Source organism: Colletes latitarsis, chromosome 11, assembly GCF_051014445.1.
Source record: "Colletes latitarsis isolate SP2378_abdomen chromosome 11, iyColLati1, whole genome shotgun sequence".
Lineage (NCBI taxonomy): Eukaryota > Metazoa > Arthropoda > Insecta > Hymenoptera > Colletidae > Colletes > Colletes latitarsis.
The window spans coordinates 26052802-26078539 of NC_135144.1; the positions used below are offsets into that span (position 1 = coordinate 26052802).

General features: G+C 42.9%; 1 protein-coding gene across 4 annotated transcripts in view; it reads right to left on the reverse strand.

The window, feature by feature from the left end:
- Window positions 1–683: 683 nt before the first annotated feature.
- The window catches only part of Atg17 (autophagy-related 17), a 63539-nt gene continuing 38484 nt past the window's right edge, over window positions 684–25738 (reverse strand). For 2 of the 4 annotated variants that reach the window (XM_076778282.1, XM_076778281.1), the window contains 7 exons: window positions 14209–14497; window positions 12317–13259; window positions 12024–12241; window positions 10269–10884; window positions 8408–9148; window positions 7201–8217; window positions 684–6948 (listed from right to left, as the gene is read on the reverse strand). In XM_076778282.1, coding sequence (XP_076634397.1) covers window positions 6835–6948; window positions 7201–8217; window positions 8408–9148; window positions 10269–10884; window positions 12024–12241; window positions 12317–13259; window positions 14209–14497 — 3938 coding nt within the window. In that variant the 3' untranslated portion in view covers window positions 684–6834. The remainder of the gene's footprint in view (window positions 6949–7200; window positions 8218–8407; window positions 9149–10268; window positions 10885–12023; window positions 12242–12316; window positions 13260–14208; window positions 14498–25738) is intronic. The other 2 variants (XM_076778284.1, XM_076778283.1) reach the window with 1 other exon arrangement.

Consider the following 25738-nt stretch of genomic DNA (forward strand, 5'->3'; position numbering starts at 1 on the left):
CGACGTGGAGATTTCGTCGGTGCTAAGGACGACGGAGCCGAATTAAATGAAACTGCTTTATGTTATCTAAAACAGAAATAAATGTCATGTACGAGGCGTTCTTAGACATCAAAGAACAGGGAATAATTGTTCTTTTCTTCCTATTTTAAACTAATATCTTTCTCTTCGTTTCTCCATTAAAATCTCGACGTCTAGACTGACGTTAATTAGGGCTAGGACTGTTCAAATGCTACGAGCAAACTTTATAAAATAGAGTTTTTAAGTACAATGACATTAAAGAACTTGATTTCTATCTCACATTCGAATTGTATTCAAACACAGAAAAATATAATTATCCTCCCCCAGTCCTAGCGTTGACTATAATTTGATCTTTGTAAAAGCTCGGCGAGTCGAATCATGTAAATAACAAAATCTTTTTAAACGCTGTCAAGATTCTTATGAATTAAAAGAGAAACCGAAGAGCCCGCGCGACGCAGTTGTAAGACGAGACCGGAAACCGTGTCTTACATACGCGTCCGATGAAGATCCTTTTTTGTTGAAAGCGAACTCCGGATTGTTACTAGAATTAAGTAAATAAACGATCTTTTGTTAAACGAACCGTCGTACGTTTATTGACTTACTGCGAAGAGGGGTGGAGTCAAAAGTACTCGAGTCGAAAGTTAGCTTGGAAAAAAGTCACGTGGTTTATTCGTAATTTATTTATTCGTAACAGATACACTCACGATCACAATTGTATGTACGTTAATGTAATATTATCATACACCTATTTGCGTTACACTTTCTCGGGTTACATACGCGATATCTTTTTCTTCATTTTTTCATTAGTTTTTTATTTATTAGGTATTTCATTTCGTTTTTGCGATTCTGCCATCGAATCTTGGTTTCCTCGAGCGGCGAACTCAAGGTAGACGAGAAACGAAACGGTTGCGAATCCGCTCGCGCGCGATCGCTGGACGATCAAACGAGTCGTGCACGCGTCTATAAACGTTCGTACCGTTCGCGTGAACAGCTGCCAAGAAAAGAGAACGCGGGAGCAACTTCTACGAGTCCCTTCGAGGGGTACTATTGGGCCAGCTAGTCGAATTCGATGAGCAACGTCTAATCGGATGGCTCGTTGAACCGTCCCGTGCAGCGAATCCCGCGTTCGCGGATCTCGTTTGCTAGCGAATTCCTGTGTTCGCGCGAACCTGCCACACAACTCAGAGCTACAAGCGACTCGCTGCATGTGCATTTGCATTTTGTTCCCCAGGAGAATTGTTTATCCATCGAACGAATTTCTAACACCGTCGCGAGATTCAATTGTCCTAAGGTAGGGGTATGTCGGATCGATCGTACAATAGAATCGTTATCCAACGAAACGGCTGTGTAACGTTCCTCGTGCGAGTGAAAAAATAAACGGACGCCGTGCGGGCCCGTCTCGAGAAGCCTAAAAGTAAACGACATCCGAAAGACTCTCTTTCCGCGCGCAAATAACGATTTACGGTAGAAACCTTCCTAAGCGTATTAATTTTGGTCGATAAAAAAAAAGAAAAAAAAGAAAAGAGTATTCTACTATAATCGAATTACACTTTTCCTATACGAGTCACGCTTAAAACAAATCCCTATCGTTGCTACGTTATAATTTCATACTTTTTCCCCCGTTTTAGGCGTCTAAGTAAAAAAGGGGGACGCCAAATCGTGGTTCGATCGACGTCGCGAGAATCGTTAGGAATATAAAAACGCGGTTCCTATCTTCTTCCGGTTCTCTTTCTTCAGCGTTCGCGTCTTCGGTGTTCCTCTGTCCGTTCGAATCCGACTGCTCGTTTCGCGAATATCCGCTCTTCGTTTTCTGAGGTGGTGGCTCCGACGCGCTCTGTCGCGGCCATCTTGCAACGCGGCAGGGGATGGTACGTCCACGGGAATCGTTTTTGTTTCGTTTCGCGCGCCGTTCCGTTCGTCGAACGCTCCGCGAATTCCCTAAAACGGCCGTTCCGCGGATCGTTGTGCTCTCGATCGGACGCGCGACTCGTTGTTTCTCGGCTTACGGAAGCCATTCTCGATAAGTAACGCAGCTATTACGTTGCAGGCACGTTGCTTTGATATTCGGATTCGTAAGTGTACGTCACCCAAAACCGGACGAACGGGGAAACTAGGAATTCGTTTACCGGGCCGACGGATCGAACGGAATTCACGATCGCGTTTCATCCGTAACGAGTCCGTCGGTTTTGATTCTACTTGCCAACCAACCAGGCGCACAAGCTGCTCGGCCACGACGAGAGCGTGGATCCCGAGTACTCTTGGAGTGAAGATGGGAAAAGAAACGCTGTCGCTCGCTGCGGGGATTCCAAGGGGAACCGGAAGGACATCGATATACGTCGTGTCCATCGCGTTTGTTCTTTCGACGCTCGTGTTTCGCGCGATACGCAGGTTCACCGAGTGCAAAATGTCGGAGACGATAAGTATAAACAAACCATAGAATAACCAAATACCACCAATCGACGACTTTTATAAAGAATCTCGTTAAACGTTCTTACTCGTTAAATACTTATGTTTTTTCAAATGCTTATTATAATTATTCAAGATCAAAATTGTACTTCAAGTTCGGAAAGTGTTCTTTTAAATCGTGTCGTGAGCTTAAAATGGTCGGAGACTGGTAGTTTAACCTCTTCAGGGAGGAATTATTTAAAACAAAAGAAAATGAGTAATCTTGTCATAATATTGAAAGTAAACTAAAAACTAAATATGTACTTTTCCAGTGTCCCAGAAGAAATTAAGTCTTCGCCATAACGCAAGATTTGTTATGCATCTCATTGTTAATATGTTTTAAAAAATCATTGGGCTATAACGATACGACCTTCGAGTAATCTTTGCACTCGTTACATTCTAAAAAGACACTATTGAAACTATTGGTATTCATTCAGAACCTTACGTTCGTCGATGTAAATTTTCGTACTTGATATTCGAGGATCATTTCGTTGTAGCTCGTTGATTTCGTCATAATGCCCAGTAAATGATATGCAAAAAGGGTTCTATACACAAAATACAGCTAATATTATCATCTTGGTGAACATTCTGAGTCATGTTCACGATACATTTCCATCGATTCACCAACAACAAAAATGATAGTGTTCTGTCTTCTCTTTTAATCTTTACTTCGTTGATCGACTATTAGTTTTTTGTTCCATTAATTTGATATCTCAGTATTTAAAAATTCTTAACTGCATTCTTAGTAGAGATAATAGTGCTCTATTCTTTCTATTTTACAAAATTCTTTTCCCTCTCTAATTTAAATACAGATTTTCGATTCATGGATCTCAAAATGAACGTAGATAATTTCTCATCGCGTTTACGTGGTACAATTAGAAGAACTCGAGAATGTAAAAGATAACCGAGTATAAGTATGTGGTTTGTTACTTATCGTTTTCAATATTTTGCACACACCATACAAAAATCATTCATTCTCATCGTAGACTCTCCTTACGGGAGAAAAATGACGCGATCGTTCCTCGTATTTGTTCGACGCCTCGAGAAGAATCGACCCAAGGATGAAATTGCTTCGAGACCAAGATTTCTATAGAGATTAGTATAAAAACTATAGCTTGTATAAAATCCGCCTTCCAATGGAATGTAAGTCAACTTTACAACCATCAAATGGATAGCAAAATTAAGAAAAGATCATGGTTGCAAAGTCTTTTATAAACATTGAATAGCAAAGTTTAAATCGTAATGGTCCACAGAGACCAATCATCCGTCGATGCCCTTCCCATGGAGCAGTTTCCCCATTTTTCTTTTCTTACTCATTACGTTCAGAGTTCACCGTTTAACTTCTCGTAGCGATACATCGAAACATCAACAGATAATGCTCGTTATTGATTAAATAATCGGTTTGACAATGCTCTACTGTTAGAGTGTTCTGTACATTTTGATCTGATCCTTCAAACTTACGATCCTCGATATTTAAAGTTTACTAAAAGTACATACATTACTCCTTCTTATAGCGATATATCACATCTCTTAGGAAAAAATCGCTCCAACATCCTCGTTACTAATTAAACATCCGACGATAATCACCCGTCGAAGCGTTCGATATATTATATCCTGTCTCTATACTCTTACGAGTATCAACGTTTACAATTCACGAAGTACACGCGTTATCATCTTTATCGCGATACATCGGTAAACGTCTTTCGACCGATCGCTCTTTAAATATTTCAACACCGTTTACATCTCCGATTATCCCCGTTTAGAATTTATACAATATATATATAACTATATATATATATATATATACCGTAAGTACTTGTATAGTAATATATTAAATCATTACTTTTCTTCGTAATGCTAACGCTCGTTCCAACAGATCACTCCAACACTCTCAGAAACATATTAAATAAACATTTCTAACAGACGGATACGATCACCAGCCTTGTCTGCGAAGTTCGAAAGGATCTCGGTCAACAATTTCATCCCCAAAGCGTTTCTCGTCGGTCGATACTGCGCTCGCGTCGTTTCCCTCGCTGTAAGAGAACCCCGAGGTACCGTGTTCGAGCATAAGCTGCTGCGTCGAGTGACCGTCTAACGACGTTGCAGTTAAATGCTCGTTCGGCGTGCCTCGAGGGTCGAAGTACCAATCGCGAAACAACCCCTGAAACGCGGAAACGTGGACGGTGGTTTCTTTGTCAATCGAACGTCGCTTCGGTACCCTTGGAACCGCCAAGAAAAATTTGACTAATAGGAACCGTGGGTCGCGTGCGTGTGAATTCGTGCTAAATCCGTGCGCGAGTGCGTGTGTACGCGGGTGCCTTCGTTCGAACTGTAGAAGAAAGAGGAATCGTTAAAACGAGCTACTTTTGCGCTATGTCAGAAGCGGGTGCGTCGTTTTCTCGACAAGCTCGAGCTACAATCTACCAAAACGATATTTGCTTCGTCTTTATCTTACTTATCAGCATCTTTCGGCGAGAACCGCCTTGAACGACGGCGGCTCCGCTCGAACTCGAAATCGAGTCTGACGTAACCGATACTCGCGATCCGCTCGACGATCGTCTCGTCTCTGACTTTAAATAGCCATAAACAAAACGATGCACGGAGGGATTTCTTTTCGAGCGGACCTCGAGCAGCTGGCTCGCCAGACCCAGGAATTAAGATTAACTAACGACTACGTAGAAGTGAAAACGTCGAGCCTAACGATCACAGCTATTGTACGATACTATGAGTGCTTAACTGTCGCGGAGAAACGAATAATTCAGTGATGTGTACGTAAACGGTACAGAATCGATTATCAAAAAGACCTTACGAGCAAATTTGTCGCGAGGAAGCTAATCGGTGCGTGTCTCTTGGTTACGCTCATCTCGCTAAACGCGATTTTTCCGACACAGATGGAAAATAATGTGTTAGGTGATGTGTATGTGATGTATGTGTGTACGCATATACTTATAAAATTCATCCTACGAAGATTCTGCCTCGCACCGGTTCATCGACGGGGCTTGAAAGATCGCGAAATCTTTCGTCGGTAAGCTTTCTCGTCACGCTTCGAGGCGAACACGTCTAACGAGCGCCCACGCGGTCCTACGATTCGCGTCCGCCATCTTGGAGCGAAGTTTTAGCGCGCAGGACAACGGGTTCGAGGACGATTTGCGTCGACTACGAGGCCCCCGAAACGAAATCGTCAGAAAAAAAATAAATGGTCGACCGAGAGGCGGGGCTCTCGTTTTTTTTAAAATAAAGAGACTCCCCCTAACGTGTTCGAAGATATGTGTCTCGAGGATTGCACAACACGGTTACGAGATACTTCGTTTTACAAAATCTTAGCTGCACCTTAGGACCTATGTATGATATCCTCTTTGTTTCGTACGTGAATATTGAACGCCTTCGTACAACGGTATACACGCGTATATGTATATAATTATATATATTATATATCACATATATAATATATATTCTGCATATACAAAGCATCCGTGGTTCTTGTTACCGCCATTACTTTTTTTTTTACTTTTTCTATATATGTTTGCTCGTTTCTTTTGTAAAACTTACTCTACTATATGATTTTTTTCATCTTCTTCGTTATCTTTTTCACACAGTGCAAATATAATAATAATAATATTTAATAATAATTAATAATTAATAATCGATAGCTTCGAATCACGGAACATGGAAGTTCCGCTCCCGTGTCCGAAATTAAAGTGAAAAACACCTTTCTCCCTCTCTTTATCGTTCATGTACGCGGTCTGTCGAATCACACGAAGAAATAGTCATCCGACGACGTTGTTAATAATTATATTCGGGGATCGCGCGTTTCTCTTTCACTGCCGCTTTTTCTCTCTTTCCCTTTCTCTCTCTCTCTTTCTCTCACTTCTCGCACTCTCGCATGCTTTCGCGTGGACCAAAAAAAAAAAAAAAGAAAAAAAATATATATATATATATGAAGAAGGAATACAAATGTCGTTACACGTCACAGCTAACCACAGCATTCGGCAATTATGTTTCACTCGTTATTTTTTTTCCTTTTTCTTTTGTTAAAAATTATTTATATCACAATGAAACGCCAGCGCATCCTTCTGATCGTCTGATCGCTTGTTTTGTATCGCCCGAAACCGAGCGCGCCATTACCTTGGACCTTCGTTCTCCTGCTCGCCGACATTAAGGATGCGTCTACAGGCTCCGGCAGGTTTTGGCCTTGATCCGAGGGTTTCCGGATGGTTGCGACGACGTCGTTAATAAGCTGGGGATCCGCGTCTCTCGAACGAACCGCGCACCGCAAAGGCAGAGCGCGGCTCGTCCTTTGGACGCGGATCCCTGGATTTACAGGGCTTCTAATCAGGCAAGAATCAAAGGGTTCTCCTTCTGACTGCAGGATTACTGTTGCTGCTGCTGCTGACTGCTCGCAAACAGATCCGCGCTATTGCTCACCGCCTTTACGCGTACCTGATAGAACTTGGTGCCGCGAGGCACGTTGTACCGGTTCTCCGACTGAAAAGATAAACGATCAATCACAAATATGTCGCTATGGATAGGAAGAACCTCCATTTGTAGACTGTATCCTTTTGGAAAACACTCGATTTCATCATCGATCGACTGATTAGTTAGAGATACTCTGGAATATCTTTGGTAATTAATATATTTATCTTGTCTGAGGCAAGGCTGTAGCATCGCTCAAAAAGGACACAGTCTGCGTCGAGAAGCTTTCGACAACATGGACTCGAAACCTGACACGAATCTTACCCTCCTAGCATGACAGAACTCCTTATCGACAACCTTCGCGATGGTCTGAATACTTTTTGGTGTCCCGTCGGGATTCAAGCCCAGATCCAGTTCAGCAAAGCAGTCCGAGGTGAGGAAATAGAAGGTCGACGACTCCTGATACAGCGTGTAGTTTCCGTGTATCGGATCCCAAAACACGAACACGATGTCGCCCGGGTTGCAGCTGGTCACCGTGATGCGACCCTCCGCCGCCAGCTTCGACGCTAATTTCTTCATCTTCTTTTGCCCGCGCGAGAAGAAGCAAGTCTTGCAGCTACAGGGACGATTGGGCTCCGGGCTGAACAACTCGTCCCTCCACGCGACCACGGCGACGGAAGCGTTCATTTCTTTCTCGCAATTGGACGAAGAGATCAACGACTTGGGAGTGGCGAAATTCTTCCTGGACCTTTCCGTGAACAGCTCGATGTCCGAACGGAGTTTATCGGATTTCAAGGCCTCCACCTTCTCCTCTGTCGACTCCTTGCTCTCTCGAAGCAACTGCAACTCCGCGTTCAACCTCTTGTTGTCGTTCTCGAGGATCTCGAGCTTTTTGAACAGGCTACTAGCATCGTTGCTCTTCTCCAGTCGAACTTTCTTCGACTCCGAAACCTCGATCTCCTCCTTTTTAGGCTCCAGACTCTTCAATCCTTCGTCCTGACTGCTCTGACTGATTTCTAATCCCTCGTCGCTGGACTCCTGGTACAATCCAGGCTCGGTCGAGATGCTCTTCATGTTCTCGAACCCGGTCAACCGCCTCACCATGTTCTTGTAACGTTTGCATTCTTCGGCGAGCGCGACCTCCCTCATTTTGTACATCTCCACCTCGCGGTCCTTCTCGACGACCACCTGTCTGGCCAACTGCAACTCGAGATCCAGCTTCACGACGCAATCTGATCTTTCTTTGTCCATAGTCGAATGCATCGCGACGGGATGCTCCAATTTGAGGCCTTCGTTCGCCTGGGACAGCAACTGGCTGGCTAGCTCGATGGCATCCTGTCTCTGAAAAGCAGGAACAACGTCAGTCTGAGGCTGTCTCTCTTTTTCAAAAGGATGAAACAACACGATTTTGTCATCATCGAATTTAACAATTTTGGGTCAACGAGTACCCAGACAACCGATTGAACCTTAACGTCCATTCCATCCTTCGGAAAAAAAGACTGACGTCCCCAGTATAAACTAATATGCTTACTTCGATCTTCTCGAGTCTGGAGTCGGTGGAGCTGGTTTCCATGGTGGATGCAGCCATTGGCTTCAACCGGTTTCTGATGGTCTCCAGCTCAGCCTTGTATTCCATCTGCAGCTTGTTGGTGACCTCCTTGACGATTCTATCCTGGTCGCTGCGAGCAGTGTTCAAGCTCTCCTCGAGCTCTTGGATCCGCTTCTGGCACTGCGTGACGGAGTTGGTCAGAGACGTGATCTCCACGAACCTTTCGTCGTTCGCCTTCTCGACTGCAGCCTGTTTCTCGCCGCGCGCCTCTTCCAGCGCGTCCTCGAGCTGACGATGCAAACGCGTCTGGAAGTTCCTCATCTCTGTTTGCTCTGTCTCCAGTTTCTGACGCATGGTGGCGATCAGACGCTCGTGGTCCGCCAGTTCTGTCTCCTTCTCCAGCAGGCTACGCTTCAACGTGCAGATCTCCTCCTCCCGACTCTGTATCAGCTTCTTCATGTCGGACATCTCGAGCTCGTGGTCCACCGTGAGCTCCTGTTCGCGTTCACGAAGACGACGATCGCACTCGCGCGAGTACAACGACAAGGCCTCGTGGACGCGTTGGGTCATCTCCGACAGATCGTTCTTGTCCTCGCCGGATCGATCTCTCAGAACAGCGAGTTCTTGGCGGATCGAGGTCAGCGCCTCGCAGACGACAGCTTTCATCGTCTTCAGAATGGATCGGAGCCTCTCGACTTCTTCACAGGTGTTGCCAAGATTCTCCTGAAACGCCGATCGTCACAGAGATCGTGATAAGTACTGGTGAACGACCCCCTCCCCCCATTTGAGCTATATGTCTACTATTTATGATCGGTGATAAGTTGTTTCAGGTCTGATGAGATAGAATCTGATATTAGGAGCGTGGGAGAAATCTGACCAAGGTATCCAAAAAAATGTCCAATGTTAATGATATAATGTCGTGTTTGTGGTTTGCATCGACACGTGAACAGTCAAGTCCGGGTGGTGAACAATCTCATTCGATACAGTCGGTATATATATATATTCTGAAAAAGCGTACACGTCAACGAGTGTCACGAGAGATATACTTTGTCGGGTTCGGGGGGAATTCAGGAAACGAGTGCGACGGCAGCTATCCTGTAAACAAAAATTAAAACGGACGCACTCACAGACGGCGTACGAGCGGGTAAAATGCGGCTACAAATAAACTGACACCCAAGCACTATTTGAAAAACACAGCAGGCATAACGGGACAACGACCGTAGACGGCAGGCAAGAGATACATACCGGGCGTCTCGGGATTTACTTGCATTATGTCAACGCTAATAGCTTTTGGGTAGCGAATGTAAAGACAATGACAACGAAAGTACCTAGAAACCACAGAGATGGGAGAGATAAACGGAGATAAATCGCGGGAAGCGACGCGAAAACGTTGGGCAACCGTAGAGGGACGACTCGATGGCTAGTTATAAGGGCGTAGATCGCTTGCTCCGTCTAATTAGCACCAGAGAACTCTTGTGTTCTTAGCAGTCAGGCTATTTAATACTGTGCGTCCGCGAGAAGGTGGAAAGTGAAAGGAATGTGGGTGTAATTGGCGCTTGGATCCCCCACTCTAGCTATCGAAGCACTCCCCTTGTCCCCTGTACCGCCCCGCTAGCCATCGAGTTGTCTCTCTGTGGTACGAGGGATGCAAGAGGGTGAGAGTGTGATACCGCAGGTAACCGGTAGACGATAGAACATGAATCAACGTAGGGGGGGGGGGGGGGGGTGTTAGATCGAAAAGGTAAGCAAACAGTGTGTAGACCATCGGGAGGACATCAACGGTAGTGGAACGTTTACGGCTACGACTACGAGGTCTGTTAGCGAGCTGTAAGTCGTCCAGTACCTGGAGAAGGGAAACGATAGCCTGATGTTGGCCGTCGGCGGGATGCTCGCTGAGACTGCTCGGCAGAGACTCGTCCATGTAATACTCAGTACCCATGAAGTCGGTAGCGCCTACTCCGACGGAGGGGCTGCTACCGCCACTGCCGGACTGGTGGCGCTGTTGCTGCTGGCCGTCGCACATCACAGGTCGTGTCAAGGAGGAAGGATTCGGACTTAGGGATATTGGTTCCTCGGGCATCGAGGAGGATGGCAGGTCGCAATATTTAGGAAGACCGTTCGTGCCGCGGTGAAGCAAACAGCTCGACTCGCCGTTCTCGGCGCACTCGGTGAGCGGACTCAGCTGAGCCGGACGCTCGCTGATGGACAAACTGGGAAAATGGAAGGATCCGGGCTCGCTAGAGGAGGATGACCGGTTCGTCAGGTCCGCGACTTTCGAATTTAGCGAGGACACGTTAGTTGAGGTCGAGGAAGCAGGGGACACGCTTCGCGAGGCACCAACCTCCATTTGCTTCTGACGCATTTCTTTCGTGCCGTCGAAGGACTCTGGTTTCGAGTCCGTGGCAGCCTGACCGATCTTCTCGAACTCTTCCGTGTCCGTCTCCGACTCGAAACCACCCCTAAAGTTACAGAGCACGCGTTTAGTCGCCGAGACAACTATTCGCATATTGGGTCAAAGGAATATAATAAGATGCTCTCGTGGCAAGCCCTTAATCATAGGTTTCACTAAAGAATTAATTCTTAATGCATAATCAAATTTTAAATTATGTTATTTGAACACAAGGTCAAATGTATTTTTGATTGCATCGTTACAGGGTTCCACAGAAAATTGAAGGCCTTCCCCCTTTGGTGCCGACAAGCTTCTGATATAATGATTCTTCACCTTTTCAAATTCGCGACATAGTTAATAGTAATGGCTAAACCAGGGATCTTTATGCAAATACAATAGAATTAATGAAATCGGAGCTTTGTAGAAGGTTCACTCAACCTCTAAATATAATAATTCGTATCTTATTTATTTCTTATATTTTTACATATTAAATGCATTTTCTAGCTTTCTGAGAATTAAAATTTCCCGTAAATGGTAATGGCAAATCAATGACATAATTTTACTAGCATGCCAAAAATGTTACGTTGCTTAAGACAATTTCAAAAATTATGTTTATAATACGAACGACTCTATTTCTAAAGAACACCTGCTGAGAATATTTTGGCAACACGCGACCGATTTAGAAACAGATTCAGACCCTAGAAGTTGTTTCACTGTCACGTGATTCCTACGTTTCTGTTCGTCACGTGCAAATGTTACAGTTTTGCTGCCATTTACCTCCAACAGATGTTCTCAACGGAGTTAAAATTACCTCGCCAAGGCAAAAGATCTTTGTATTGAGAATGTTTGGCGTGCTTCTAAACTATCCTAAACCTTGGGGTGCTTCTAAAACTTACCACTCTTAATACGTTGACTGTCAAACCCCTTAAATTGACCACGAAAACGAAACTTTGTCTTTGAAGACTTGGAAACTACGCACAATATATCATAGATCTTATTTTTAACATCTAATCTTGAGAATGAATTTCTTTAACGAGAAGAGAAGTTGTGAATCTATGTCACCCTTTAATGAGTAACGAGAGACACGCGTGGCTTTGCATTCCACTCAAAGAGTATCCCACTATATTCCTTCCACACGTTACACCAGATAAAAACATAGAAACGTCTCGTAGAAGCAAGCAGACGTTTCCACTAAGCTTAATATTGTACCTGTCGGACGACATTGGACCTCTTGTTCGTCCCTGTTCCTTGGTAGCTGCGTCAACGCGCATGGAAGTACTGTCTTTCTCCTTGTTTCCATCCGTGCTAGCCTCGGTGAGGCTCTTGGACAAAAAGAACTGCGTGATGCTGTTCAAATCCGGCGACGAGACGGTGAGCGCCAGATCGGGCAGCTGTGACTTCAGGGACTCCATGTCGTCCGTCGTCAACTGAAACAGAGAAACACAAATCGTGTGAACGGGTTTCCCGAGGAACTCTCTGTTCTCCGAAAGAACCGAGCGTACCTTTGGCAATCCACCGTCGAAAACGGACGGTGCTTGGGTCGCGAAAGGTGGCGGCGTGTCCTCGAGACCGGGGAACAACGTGTTCAAGAAGTGTCCGTCGAATTTGCTCTGAAACTCCCTTCGACGGGCGAGTTCCTCGCTGTGAACGGTGAGCAGTTGGCAGGCCAGGTTGCTCGCCCAAACGAGAAAAGCCTGGGAGAAGGTGCGCCTTCGGACGACCTCCGCCACCGCGTTCATGTACATCTGAGGCGCGAGATGGATCTGCTGGAGCACCTCGAGGTGCCTTCTCAGACGTTTCAGGCTCTCGTGGTACATGACGAGCTTCCCGTTCATCTCCATCATCTTGTTCTCCACGTACATTATCCACTTCAGCCGATGGTAGATGTTCACGGAGAGCTCCTCCTTCGCCTTGATGCACCTGCGACGTATGTCGCGCAGCTGATTATGGTTTTGCAGCATCACGATCAGCTGGTGTCTGTGGGACGTGCAGAGATCGGGCAGCACGCTCGCGTCCCCCAAGTTGTTGGCTCGACTTTGATTCTTGTGGAAACTCTGGGCCAACTCCCCCTGCTCGTGAACGAGCTTCTTGGTCTGCACCATCAGTTGCTCCAGCGCGAACAACCGTTCACCGAGGCCCTTGATCTCCTTCATGTCCTGCTTGTTCGCGTGGTCTATCGTCGCGTTCACCTCGACCTTCAGAGCCTCCATCATCTTCTCGTCGAACTGCTCCAGACCCCGTGAACACTGCTCCGCCACCTGCTCCAAGCTGCTCTGATTGTCCTTCGCCGAGATCCATCGAAGCAAGCTCAGAACCTCCTCCCTGCCCTCCGAATCCTTCTCGGATTGACTCGGTTGATCGTCCGGGCTCAAGAGGCCCTCCGCTTGAGCGCGTAACGCTGGCAGGATCGGGATCTTCGCGAGCGTGCCCAGATCAGCGTTGAAACTTGAACGAAAGGACACGCGAATGTTAAAATGGCACAGTTTCACGAGGATAATTGAACTATTCTGTGGGGTCCTGCTAGACGCTGAGATATTGGGAGTTGGTCGAGCGTTTGCGAGAGAAACGTCCCTCTGGTGGCAAGTACCGGAGGCGATGGGACCCCACAATTCTAAGTTAATCGCTAGGTTACTGTGTTATTACATACAATTTGTAAAAGCTTTGTTCCACTATTACCATAATTGTACTAGCTTCCTTAGGAATTACATTCAACGTTAAGTTATACGTATGATCTATAGAATTCATTGGAAAAGCGACAATGTACGGAATGAGTAATCGACCGAAGCGCTATTTAATTGCGTCCTTTATTCGAACGTAAAACAGATCGTACTTTGTATAAAGTACCGCCGAGTCTGAACCTCGATACGAAACAGCAATTATGCAAATAGTACGATATCGTTAACTCTAATTAGACCTGACGACGAATTTTACTTTCAATTGTACTTCGACGGATAGGCGTAGTAACTTTTCGCCTGCGTTACGAATTCGAATTTATTTACTACAATAAATTTGCAATAAAAATACATGTAAATCCAAAACCGCGACTAGGCTTATTTAGCAAATAAAAGTTTATTTTCGATATTTAAATATAAAGTATACTAAAAAAATTTTTATCGCAAACTTTGCGTAGAAGAGACCGATGTAAATAAAATTCCACGGACGACAAGGCGTTAAACTGGTAAATTAAATTTTGTTTAATCGTAAGAGCGCCAGTCGACGACCACGCAAAATGGCGCCTGGAGGCACGCGACCCTCCTTGCCTCTGTCTTGGCGAGGCGTCAGTGGGCGAAATTGCCCCCAACCGACCCCATAAAATATTCCGTCGTCTAGGAAAGCGGGAGTCGATCGAAGAGCCCGACAATCAGGGAAGATTGATGGAAACTCAAGTACGTACTTCTCGAGTAGCTCCAGGTGCTGCTGTCTCTCCGAAAGGTAGGCGGCGAAGCTCTGTTGGAGAAGATCGGCCCGCGACTGGAACATCTGCGTGATGTCCTCCAGATTCGCCACCACGGCGGCCCAGCCCTGTTGCTGGAGGTGTTGATCGTGCACCAGCCTCTCGCAGATCCTGGTTTGCTCCCGTGCCAACGCGCAACACTGCTGGGCCAATTGAGCTCGGGCAACGAGGGTCTGGTAAGTGGCTGGCATCGCCAGCGACGTATCGATTTGACTCTGCAGATCGACATCTGTCGAGCAAAATTTAAACAGTAATACTAACGGTGATAAGGCCAGCGATATCCATTATATGCTATATCCTATTATGCTGATCGTTACTTTGGTCAAGTTGGACGATTCAACCGGATTATCGATAACACTTATTTATTATTTAATGCTAATATTAATAGGACATTTGCATATTTCGAAACCATATTCTTTGGAACAATGTTTTTATGTCCCCCCAAAGTGACCGCGAGTGGCGGAACCTCAACCTCATTGGGCCGACGAACTTAAGGATCTTCGTCTCTGCTCCCGATCCAAATACAAAGATCTATGCGACTCCATCATCGATCGAATGGTCTCGGCAGTTCGCGACAGGTACGTATATAATTGATCGACGAGAGGTTCGCCAACGTAATCTTGGCACGCGATGAAAACCCAAGGTCGCGTCGTGGCTCGCGCGCCGTTTCAGTGCCCTTACGTCAGAGTCTGGATCCGAGGATCGTCCGCGGTGCGCGTTACGCCGTCCAGGCTTCCTGGTTGGGCGACAATTGCCTCCGGCGAATGAAACCAGCGCGAAACGCGTTCTTCGCGAAACGCGACCGGTGCTCGGTGCCGCTATACGCCGCGTTCTAGCGCGTGCAGCACGCAATTATCAACCGTTTCGAGAAATTGGAGCAGACACGTTGCAGAAAAACAAACTTTGAGAAGCAACTTTAATATTTTCGATTCGATACAGTAATTTCTAGGAGGAGGAATCTCGAGAAATTGGAGCAGGGGTTGTCGAAACAAAATGGCGGGATCACTCGATCCATTGAATTTTGTATTCTTCGACTGAGAGGGTGGGCTTCTCAGATACTCGAAATTTTGAAAAATTGGAGTAGGGGTTGTCGAAACAAAGTGGCGAACGACTCAACGTCTTAAATTGTGTACACTTTGGCAAATTTTGAGTCGCAACTTTAATATCTTTTCTAAACATAGTAATAGTTAAATTTTATTTTAGAGAAAGTAATTCGTAAAAGAAGATGGACGATAGACAAGGTGTACGAAAATGCAGCACTGAATAATTCAAAAGGTTAGGCTGGAAACCTCAAAAGATTGCAAGTCTATGCCCCCATCCCTGGGCTAGGATTATTGACTTTACTCGGATACCTGAAGAACGAAAATTTCATGGGTAGGGTAGCCGAGATAGCCGAGTACACGATATCCCTGATATATGATACGAGCCTAGTAGACCGGCTAATGCTCAGCTCTTTTTCCCTGTTCCCTCGAGGCTGGGCTTAACTCCCACGCTTTGCTTCAACATTTAAAAATGTTATTCAAATTTTATAAACGATAATATCTACTAAAAGGTTTGTCTTCCCGTTAATAAATGAATAATAACGATATGGTGATTGTTTTCTCGATGAAAAATGTGTTTCTCTCGATTTGCTTAAAATATAACTGTAATCGAGTGAATTAGAATCGACTAACTGCAAAAAGTCCACTCCTCACCGTGTTCGCAATATTTAATTAATTTAATCTGCCAATTTATTAGTGCTGTCACGTCGAAACCGGATGATATATATGCGTGATACATCAGAATATATTAATAATCTTTAACAGATAAGCTAGATACTTCGAAAATAAACCACAACTTTTTCTTCTTTTTTTTTTTATAGCATTTAAAGTCACATCGAGTGCAAGGTTATTAGTGACTATGCGATAAAATAAGAAACAGTACGCGACAAATTACGGTATTTAACATCGTTTTCATATACCGTTAACCGTTCCGTAAGCTTTCACAAGTTGATGTAATCAGTTTAGTAATATTATCTTTGATATTGTCTCCTTTTTGGGAACCGCAGTACAACCTCGATTATTGCAGATACATTTAGCCCCGATTTCATGCAACGTAGCCCACCGCAATTTATATTACCACGCACAACTCCTTGCTTAACGCATAAATAAATATTTAATAAATAAACTAATTACACTAAATTCATTTACTCATCAATTTCATTGCGAGAAAATCGACCAGGTAAATTTCTATTAATCGAAACTAGGGACGAGAATTTTATTCCCGGTGAAATATGCGTTTCATAATTCAAATTTTTATTCTTATTCAAAGAGTAACGGATAAACGGATGTTTATCTTTAATTCGTTATGCGAAATTGTTATTTAAGAATCATGGAAGATATGTCTAAGCGACCTAAATAGTGAAAAACGACTATAATACGAGAATCAAGGAATTAATAAAAAATATCATAGACGATTTAATACGTCTTCCTGGACTGACGAGTTAAGTGTATTCTACGACTCTCGTTGGACGCGTGGGGACGTGGCTTTACGAGTAGAACGGAGTAGTATCGTGTTCGACGGATAACTACATCATCGCGACGCTCTGCGTCTCTTGGTGTCGCCTTACTTGGGGCTTGCTGATGCGCATCATTACGATCCGAGAAGATTGTTGGTTTCAAAATGGTCTCGTGCGAAATATCTTTACACTACCGTGGTCTAAAAATAAAAATATCACGAAAATATTTGTGCTTTTCCAAATTAAGATCACCGTTTGCAGTAGAAATAATATCCAATCATTGAGAAATACTAATTAATACGTTTTGCGAAGACTGCACATTCGTAATATCCTCTAATACAATGTGGTAGCAAATATGTAAAATTATAAAATATAGGTAATAAAAATATGGTAGCAGTGGGACTTTGTTGTATAGAATTAGTCATGGAATCAAATGGAGGAAATTTCTGCAATAATCGAGGTTCTATTGTACGTTATTAAACTTGTAAGATTGAATCGAGTCTTTAAATTCCAATGACTGAAAGAGAGAATTGTTCAAATGAATTCAAAGTAAGCAAAAGCTACTATCTGTAGGGTAAAAGGAATATTTTTAAAATTACATTACACTAATTCATCGTTCCGATTAGTGAACATTATGAATGGAGACATGGTTCGAAGATAAGAAATGGTAATATGCTAGTTTCTGAGCCTCGTAAAAAGTGTCGATAATACTTTTCTAAGTTGTCATTACGATTTCTGAATATTTAATGCCACGATGAAGGATGTATTTGGAGAAATCGGTGACTATGTTCGAAATAGAATCGATTATCCGTTCAAGGTCACTTTACCCATTTTGAATCAAACCAAATATGACTTTCACTTTTACGCCATGCCAGTTTCCCTCTCCATTTCAAAGTCTATTGGTTCTCGCAGGACCGAGAGACGAGGCGAAGGGAGAAAATTAGTCAAACATAAGAGGGATGATGGCCTCCGGTGGCCTTGAACACCCAATTAATTTTGTCTCGAAGAATACTATAATTGCCAGGGATCGATGAAATTATTTTTCATCGTAATTACTTTTTAGGAAAAATACTTATTTAAATTATCTAAATAATAAAAATAATTTTTTAATCAAATATTGACTCCGTCGGATGCACGACGTGCACCGTTGCCGAATATTTAAAGTTGGAAAGGATCTGCGGATGTCCCGGATAGAGTTGTTCGACAAACGCAAGATCGAACGATCCGATTAGCCGACGGTTTTTCTCCCAATAGTACAGAGAACGCCAATCTCGATTAAGTCTTCGAATTCAACGAATTCAAAGTGCCATTCGCGATCGAGTCTCCGCTGAATCGCATTACCGGCGAGGAATAAGATTACCCTAAAACGGGAAAAATTAATGAAAGATTCAGGCGTTCGTTCGAGAGGACCAATCGTCGTTTGCGTTTCGAGCCCCAACTCGACCGAAATTCGACGGAGAAAAGTGCCCCGAATGGAGAACGAAAAGGGTGGCAAAAGACAACGGATGGAAAGGGTAAATCGAGGCTAAAGTGTAGGTTGCATAACTGTTGGACGATGTATCGATTTTATGCGACGCTGGTCCGAACGATGTTTCCTTTTTCTCGCGCGGAAGTCGTTCGTTCCGGCATTCGTCGCGTCGGAAAACGGCGAAAGAAAATCCATTCGATCGCTAACGAGGGAAAGACCCAACTTGCTCGATTTTAATCTACTTTCGCAGCCAGATTGGGCACCATAACTCGATAATTTTTATTACAGAGACAGAGCTACCGTGAATAAAACTACAACTTTCTGATCGATTTACAGGGACTCGACTCAGAATCTATGTACCTTACTAAATCGTTTTAAATAAAATGTCCCAGAGAATGTACCGCTATTCGTATTCAAATAACTATTTAGTAAAACATTCGTACGATTCTAAAATTAGTACAGAAATCAAAAGACAGTTCCCGCGCTCGCCATCAGAGGAACGTTCAAGCTTTATTTTTCTCACAAGTGTTCGACCCACCACTCCTTTCCTTTCTTCCTGCTATCTTTCTCACTTCTTTCTTACAACAACCGTCTCACATACAAAATTTGCAACCACATATGCTTCTTAATTTGGAGTAAATAAACCTCTCATAATTGAAAAGCAAAGAGGGGGGAGAAAGAAGCATTCTGTAAAATTTTTTAACCTAAAAACTCTAATCTCAGAAACTTGAAATAAAAAGAAAGACCAGGGAGAAAAGAAGCACGGTAAAATTTCGCGTTCGCCGGGGCTACGGTCGCGATACGAATTAGTACCGTTAATTTGCATTATTGCGATGCATCGGATGATCAACCGATTATTAATCGACCTAGAATCCGCTCAATTACCATTCGTCGACAACAGGGGCGCGACAGAAACGACGAAGAAGAATAAGAAACGAAGCCAAGAAGGAGGAAGTTTTAAAACCTGTCGGTGATTTATTCGCTGAGAACGCAGCTGCGCTCCGATATTATCCATATTCATTCGATCCGCGTGCATTATGCATATTCGGAACCGACGGTAAATAGACACAGTGGGTCTCGAACTCTCGATCGCGTTCGTGCGAACCCAAACGACTATTTGCAAATACGAAAATGAACGGATCCCAGACGATCGTCCCTGACGAATAGACGCGGAAAATAAATCCTATTTGAGCGGAAAAGAAAATAACTTGCGACAACGTGCACGCGTACGAATGATCGCTCCAACTGCGACGCAAAAGATACAATCACGGTATTTGCATCGTGTGTGTACGTTCTGTGATTCAAGATCTACACACGTTTCTCGGTTTTCTTGAGATTTACAACTGCGAATTCGCGTATAAAATCGCTACTAGGGTCGTACTCGAGGACATTAAGGGAAATTGAGTTCCAGATTTGTTGCTTCTCTGATCTTTGAAAGCATTAATTTGCCTCCCCGAAGTTCCTGTAAGATTTCTCTTTGAAATTGAGGTTACATTGCATACGTAGCTCTGTGTTCGCGTGGTATCGGACGTAAGGAAAGGGGGCAGGGGTTACAAAGGAGTCGAAAAGAAAATCATTTATCCTGACTTCAATTCAAAACGGAATTGCGATGTTGCAAGTATCATGAAAAAGTGAAACGCAATATGCTCTCGGTCTTCGGAACAGATCCGATACGCAATTATTGCTGTTTCCTGTATCACAATGTTTGCTCGACTACGAAACGAGTTCATTAGAAATACAATTAGGTGAAAGAGTTCATGAAATTATTTTGAAATGCAAATACTGCGAAGGAAGTGGTTGACAAAGTATGAAGACATCTGAAACTCGTAATGAGTTATTCTATTATAAATCTTTCAAAGGGGGTGCGAAGGGGATTGAAACGCGAAGAAAAAGATCTTCCTTGCCCTCGTCTGGCTGGTTGTTGTTTTCACCTATTTTTTCTTTCAAGTTTGCTCGTTGTTTTTTTTCTGTATTCCAATTTATAATATCTTTCTGTTAGTAATTATATAAGAAGAAACGCCTAGAACAGTCTCGAGTGGGTGGCTTCAATCTGCCCGCCTATTTATGCCGCGCAACACAACAATGCAGAGGCGCAGGTAGAGCGTAAAGATGATGAAAATTCGCTCGTGTGTCGCGTACTACATATAGCGACGGTGACCTCTTTTAATCACGTAATTGCATAAGCTTCCGGCGCAGGGTGAACCTGGCAAACAGGGGCCAAGAATTTCGCGGCACGACACTGAATTCCCAGAATATCTTAACTTGGACTAATGCTCCCCTTTTCTAATTATACATTCTATCGCATTGCAAACACTCGCCTACGTGTTCGGAAATTGTGGGTGGACTCGTCGAACAAACGAATGTTTCGTTCATTAAAAAAAATTTTTTCAATCGAATAACTTTTCCTCCTCTCGAATCTCTCGAAACTTAAAATCGTTCGAAACTCGAAATCGAAGTTTCCATAAAAAAGAATAGACAAAATATTACTCGGATTGTAAATTTTCATTTTATACTTGAAATAATTTTAACACGGCTACCGTCTGTGTCTAAAAATATCCATGTTGCACGGGACATCCTATGTAGTTACGATAGCACTCAAAAAACCGATAACTCATATTGTGTACACTTGACGCATGTCCATTCGAATAATCAATAACGAGAAAATTATACGAGCAATGATTCGATAAAAAATAAATAAAGATAAATCACTTCGATCGAATAGAAATATATTTTTCATGCGTAAATCTGTACAAATAAAGCGCGCGTCGATGAAAACGATGAGGACCGACGAAACTTGTTGCATATCTACAGCGTGAGTGGGGGGTGGATGCATAAAATGTACGGTATCTCGCCTACCGTCGCTTTTACGTCGAAAGTATATACGACCAAAGTTATTACAAATTGAATTTGTAAACTTTTCTGTCGTATACAAATTTTCGGAAAAGTCCACGGTAACCGAGATACCGAATCATCAACCGAGAATCATCGTCCTCTACGAGGGTGAATAGTAAACAGAGTTTATTAGTGCCCCAAAAAATAAGAAGAACATTCTTCGTGCAAATAATAACCCCATCCGTCTAATGCAAATCTCGTTTCGCGGGTAAAAATATCCTTTCGCTGCTCTGCCCTCCGAGCATGTTTTCCAACAAATTGCAAACGAGCTTCCTCGTGAACGCATAAATATCTTGCATTTTAAATATTTACGTTTCCGTATAATACGCTGCACGCTCGTTCCAACTTCTGCTGCAATTTCTCCGACAGCAGTGTCACGATTCAAAGCCTTTCTCAAACTCCGTACCTTCTTAGCGACGCGTTGCCAATTTTTGCACGACCCTCTGCATTTCTTAAGACACTGATTTCGCAATTTTCTTTCCCCGAATCCTAAATCGTCGCTAGCTCGCGACCCCATCTTTTTCCACAACTGAGTCGTTAATCTTGAAATATATTTTTGTACTTGAATCCGTTGAATTTTTTTTTTATCGACAAAACATTAATTCGTAGAAAATTTGCTCAAAATTAAATATTACCCGTAACTATCTAATTTATGAAAATTAACGAAAGTGTGCTGTTGCGATAAAATTTATTTCGAACGAAGCAATTAGTTTCTGAAGAGGTTGAGCTCCGTGACCGATCCCAGCCTCGTTCTCGCATCCGTATAATCGGATATTCGAGTACACAACGCTGTAGCGAATATTTATGTCCCATCGCAAGTTATTAAAGGGTTAATGGATCTCGGGCCACGGTCCGCGAAGCATCGTGTGCCAGACGATTGCGAATGTTCTTTCATTCGAATAGACAGCCACTCGCGGCTCTGAGACTGCGGTCGACGTCGGCACGCATGAAAGCCGCTGGCAAACGTCTCGATGGAACCGCGTGGACGCATGAATGAAGAATCGTAGTGGCTCGATGGGCCGCGAACCCATCAACGGCGAAATGTCTGCTTTGATATCGTGGACGGAATAGAGAGAAAGAGAGAGAGGAAGGAAATCGCGACGCGTTCGCTACCTTATCGCCCAACGTGCTCCAAACCAACAAGCGGAACATCGAAGACCCTCGGATCACCGATTTCAACCGAAACTTTGCACGCTGCTAGATTTGGCTCTTCTTTTTTTTTTTTTTTTTTATTTAAGCATTTGAAACCCTTCTGGGTTTATTTCGCTTTACAGGAATAACATAAGTGGGTACAATGATATAGAATACATAAATAATACAAGGAGAATACACTAGTAGTACAAGTGAGTACAGTAACAATGTCAACACTAAACATGCAGATTGCAATTTTTGAAAAAAGAATGAATACTAACACAAGCTTCAATATTTGGCTTCGCTATGAGTGTGTCTACATTAAGAGGTAGTTATTTGGCCCTTCTGTTTACGAACATCGTACCGGCGAAAAGTCAATTATTTTTTAGATATTTATAATTCATTTCTCGATTAAAATTCGATTCAATTGTAACGTTCAACGAGTTTTATTTTGGTGCAACGTATAGAGCTGGGGAGCTCGAGTTCGATTCACCCGATTGGCATTTTTTTTTTCATAGGAAATAATTTTATGTATTATGTAAAAATTTGTTGATAAAATTTATCATTTTTCGTGAGTTCAACAGCAAAAAATGTCTGTCCTTTTTCCCAAAAATAGATATCTCCGATCGAAATTTACCCATTTGACACGTTATACTGGTTGGTTACCGACGATCTATGGAGAAGTTGGAAATACGCCAGCGATCGATCGGAGTAATCATATTCTCTTATATCATCAACGAGCATCCATTTGTCTTAGTTTAAAATTAACGTTGTTTGCTTGTTCTCAAAGATCAACCACAGTTCTTTCGATATTAGAATTTAATTCCAAAGCGTATTATCCCAATTAAAAGAGACTCGACAGTTTACTCGATCACTATTTCGTTCAAGTTGAAGTTTTGCCGGATACACGTCCGACGAATACGATGTTAAGCAGACAAGTTAGATCCCCCGTGCAAAAGTTGAACGATAAACAGAGAAACGGAACGGTTACGTTCGCTTTTATGAAAGTCGAGCGAGCTTCTGTGCAAATACAAAACACGCGCGTCGAGAAGAAAGGCGTACGAAATGGCTGATGTTTCACAGGAATCAGCCATAAATTGCGGTACACTAAAAGCATACGTTTTCATGCAAATTCATCGAAGACGTTACAGCTTTAATATTCCACTAAAATGCTTTTAAATCGCGAACAGGTCTCGGCGTGTTTTTCTGTAACTCCTTCCTCTTAATACGAACGAATAAGAACAAAAACGACGGGGATATCGCGAGTAACGCGTGTACACTGTTTTGCTGGGCGAAAGAGTTCGCTCTCGGTGAAAGTTACTGTTAGGCGTGTTTTGCCATTAAAACGGTCATGCGTTTTCTCAATTAGAACGAATTCCTGGCACAATTGCGCCGACATCGACGCGAACACGTCGTAACTCTCGCGGTTGTTTTCTTAAAAATAAACTGCCAAGCGTTTCCTCCCGAATCGTGTGTTTTCCCGCTCTGTAAATCAACCTTGAGCTTTTTACGCGGAAGGAACAAGCAACATAATTTGTTACTCGTGGCTAAACTGTGTTTACTTTGCTTCTGGTTTGGGCGGCAAAAGAAATCGATGCGTTTCTTTTTATATTCTGTCCAAGACACGTTTTCACGCTTCAAGCATCGTCGCTGTTTTTAAATTACAAATCGAGTCGCTAATTTGACTTTGAAAGCAGTAAAAAAAACGAAAATAATAAAGTTGCACTGCAAGCGAAAGAAATAAAATAAGGAATATAAAACGAAGGTCAGAGACAACAGCTACAAAATAAGGAAAAACAATTATGACACGTTACCTTAAGTTAACAACGTGTAAATAGATAATTTTTATGTTTGACATTAAAATAATAGTTAAGGAGCTGACGATTATGAAAGTAGTCTGAGTCAATAATTTTGTTAACATTTCTTTTACTATTGGAAGAACGTAGGTTACCGAATGGGCGATAAATTTAATTTTGTCGGATGTTTGAGTTATGCCACTTTCATAAATTACCCGACGCGATGTTATATTAATTTTAAATGTGGATAATAATTTATTGCGATCGTTCCATGCAAAATAAAATTATAATTAATTTCGAATATATTCTGATTGTCAGTCTCAACTTAAAGGTGAAATTATATTTCCCAATGGTTGTACGTATATTTAAATTAGAGTGTGAAAAATAAAAACATTCGACAATCGAAATACCTGTTATTTTCGCTGGTCTATGCTGTCGGCGCACCAACGCGAAAGGCAATACCAATAATATACAAGGTTTCAACGGGGTAGCCAGTGAAATAGTTGGAACTCGAGCTCCCCGCGAAGAAAAAAGGAAACACGAGATTGCAGAAACCACAGAGAGTCGTGCACGAGACAAGTCGGAGCCGGAGAAAAGACACGGAGGACAGAGAACCGCAACCCTCGTGCAGAGCCTCCATTTTCTGAATGCTCGACTATCAGAACGCGACTGTTATTCGAACGTTCTATTATTTGAACGGAGCACTTACTCCCAGAGTACCCCTTTTCTTACCGAAACCACTCTCGTATCCGTTTTCTTCCTCGAACCGCTCCTACCAAAGCCAGAATTCATTCTGGTTAAACAAATTTATATGCAAGTTTAGAAGTTTTCTTTCGATCTAGAAATGGAAACGAGTCGTGGACCGAAACTGAGGCAAACTTACGTTGTCGAAGCCGAAAATAACATTTTGGATCGAATAGTTTTGCTTTCATTTGCGATTAACGTGGATTCAGTTGTTCGAAAGTTTAAAAACGTGCTATAAAAAAGAGTAAGATTACGAAGAACGTGGATGTCGAGAACGATCGCTATCGCTGGAAATGCCTTTGTCGGGAAATTTGATATATCTGATATATATATATGATCATAATGAATCAAACTCTTGGCATCGCCAGAAAAATGTACCGCGATCGAGAAGCGCGAGATCCGCGAAGGAAACCCTCGCGTTACTAGAATAAACCCTCAAGGCTGGGATCTCGTCCAAGTATCTGATATATTGCAGCTATACGTCACGCTAGAGCACTATGTATCTACTGAATCTACGATCTCCTGTCAATAAATGTTCATAATTTACGATGCAGTCGCTCTGGTGCAGTGGGTTATGCCCGTATATACAAATACCAACCTGAAACGAATCCAATAACTACCCCTTTACACGATACTATCTACGCGAACGTAATCGCATCGTGACGAACGAGAAATTCTTTGATACTTGTACAAAATTCTTAACGCAAAGTTACATTATTCTAAGAAAAAAAACAATGAAATAAGAAAAGAATTTTTCTTAAGGTCATTTGTCTAAACACGAGCTTTCAAGGTCATGGATATTTTTTTGTAAAATAACCTTGCAATCTACGAACATGCAGACTAATTGAACTTTTAATCATACACGTCCCATTTAAATCCACAGGAATATCTTCGACACGATTGCTGACATCGAAGAACGTTTCTAAACTAATATCTTTTGGT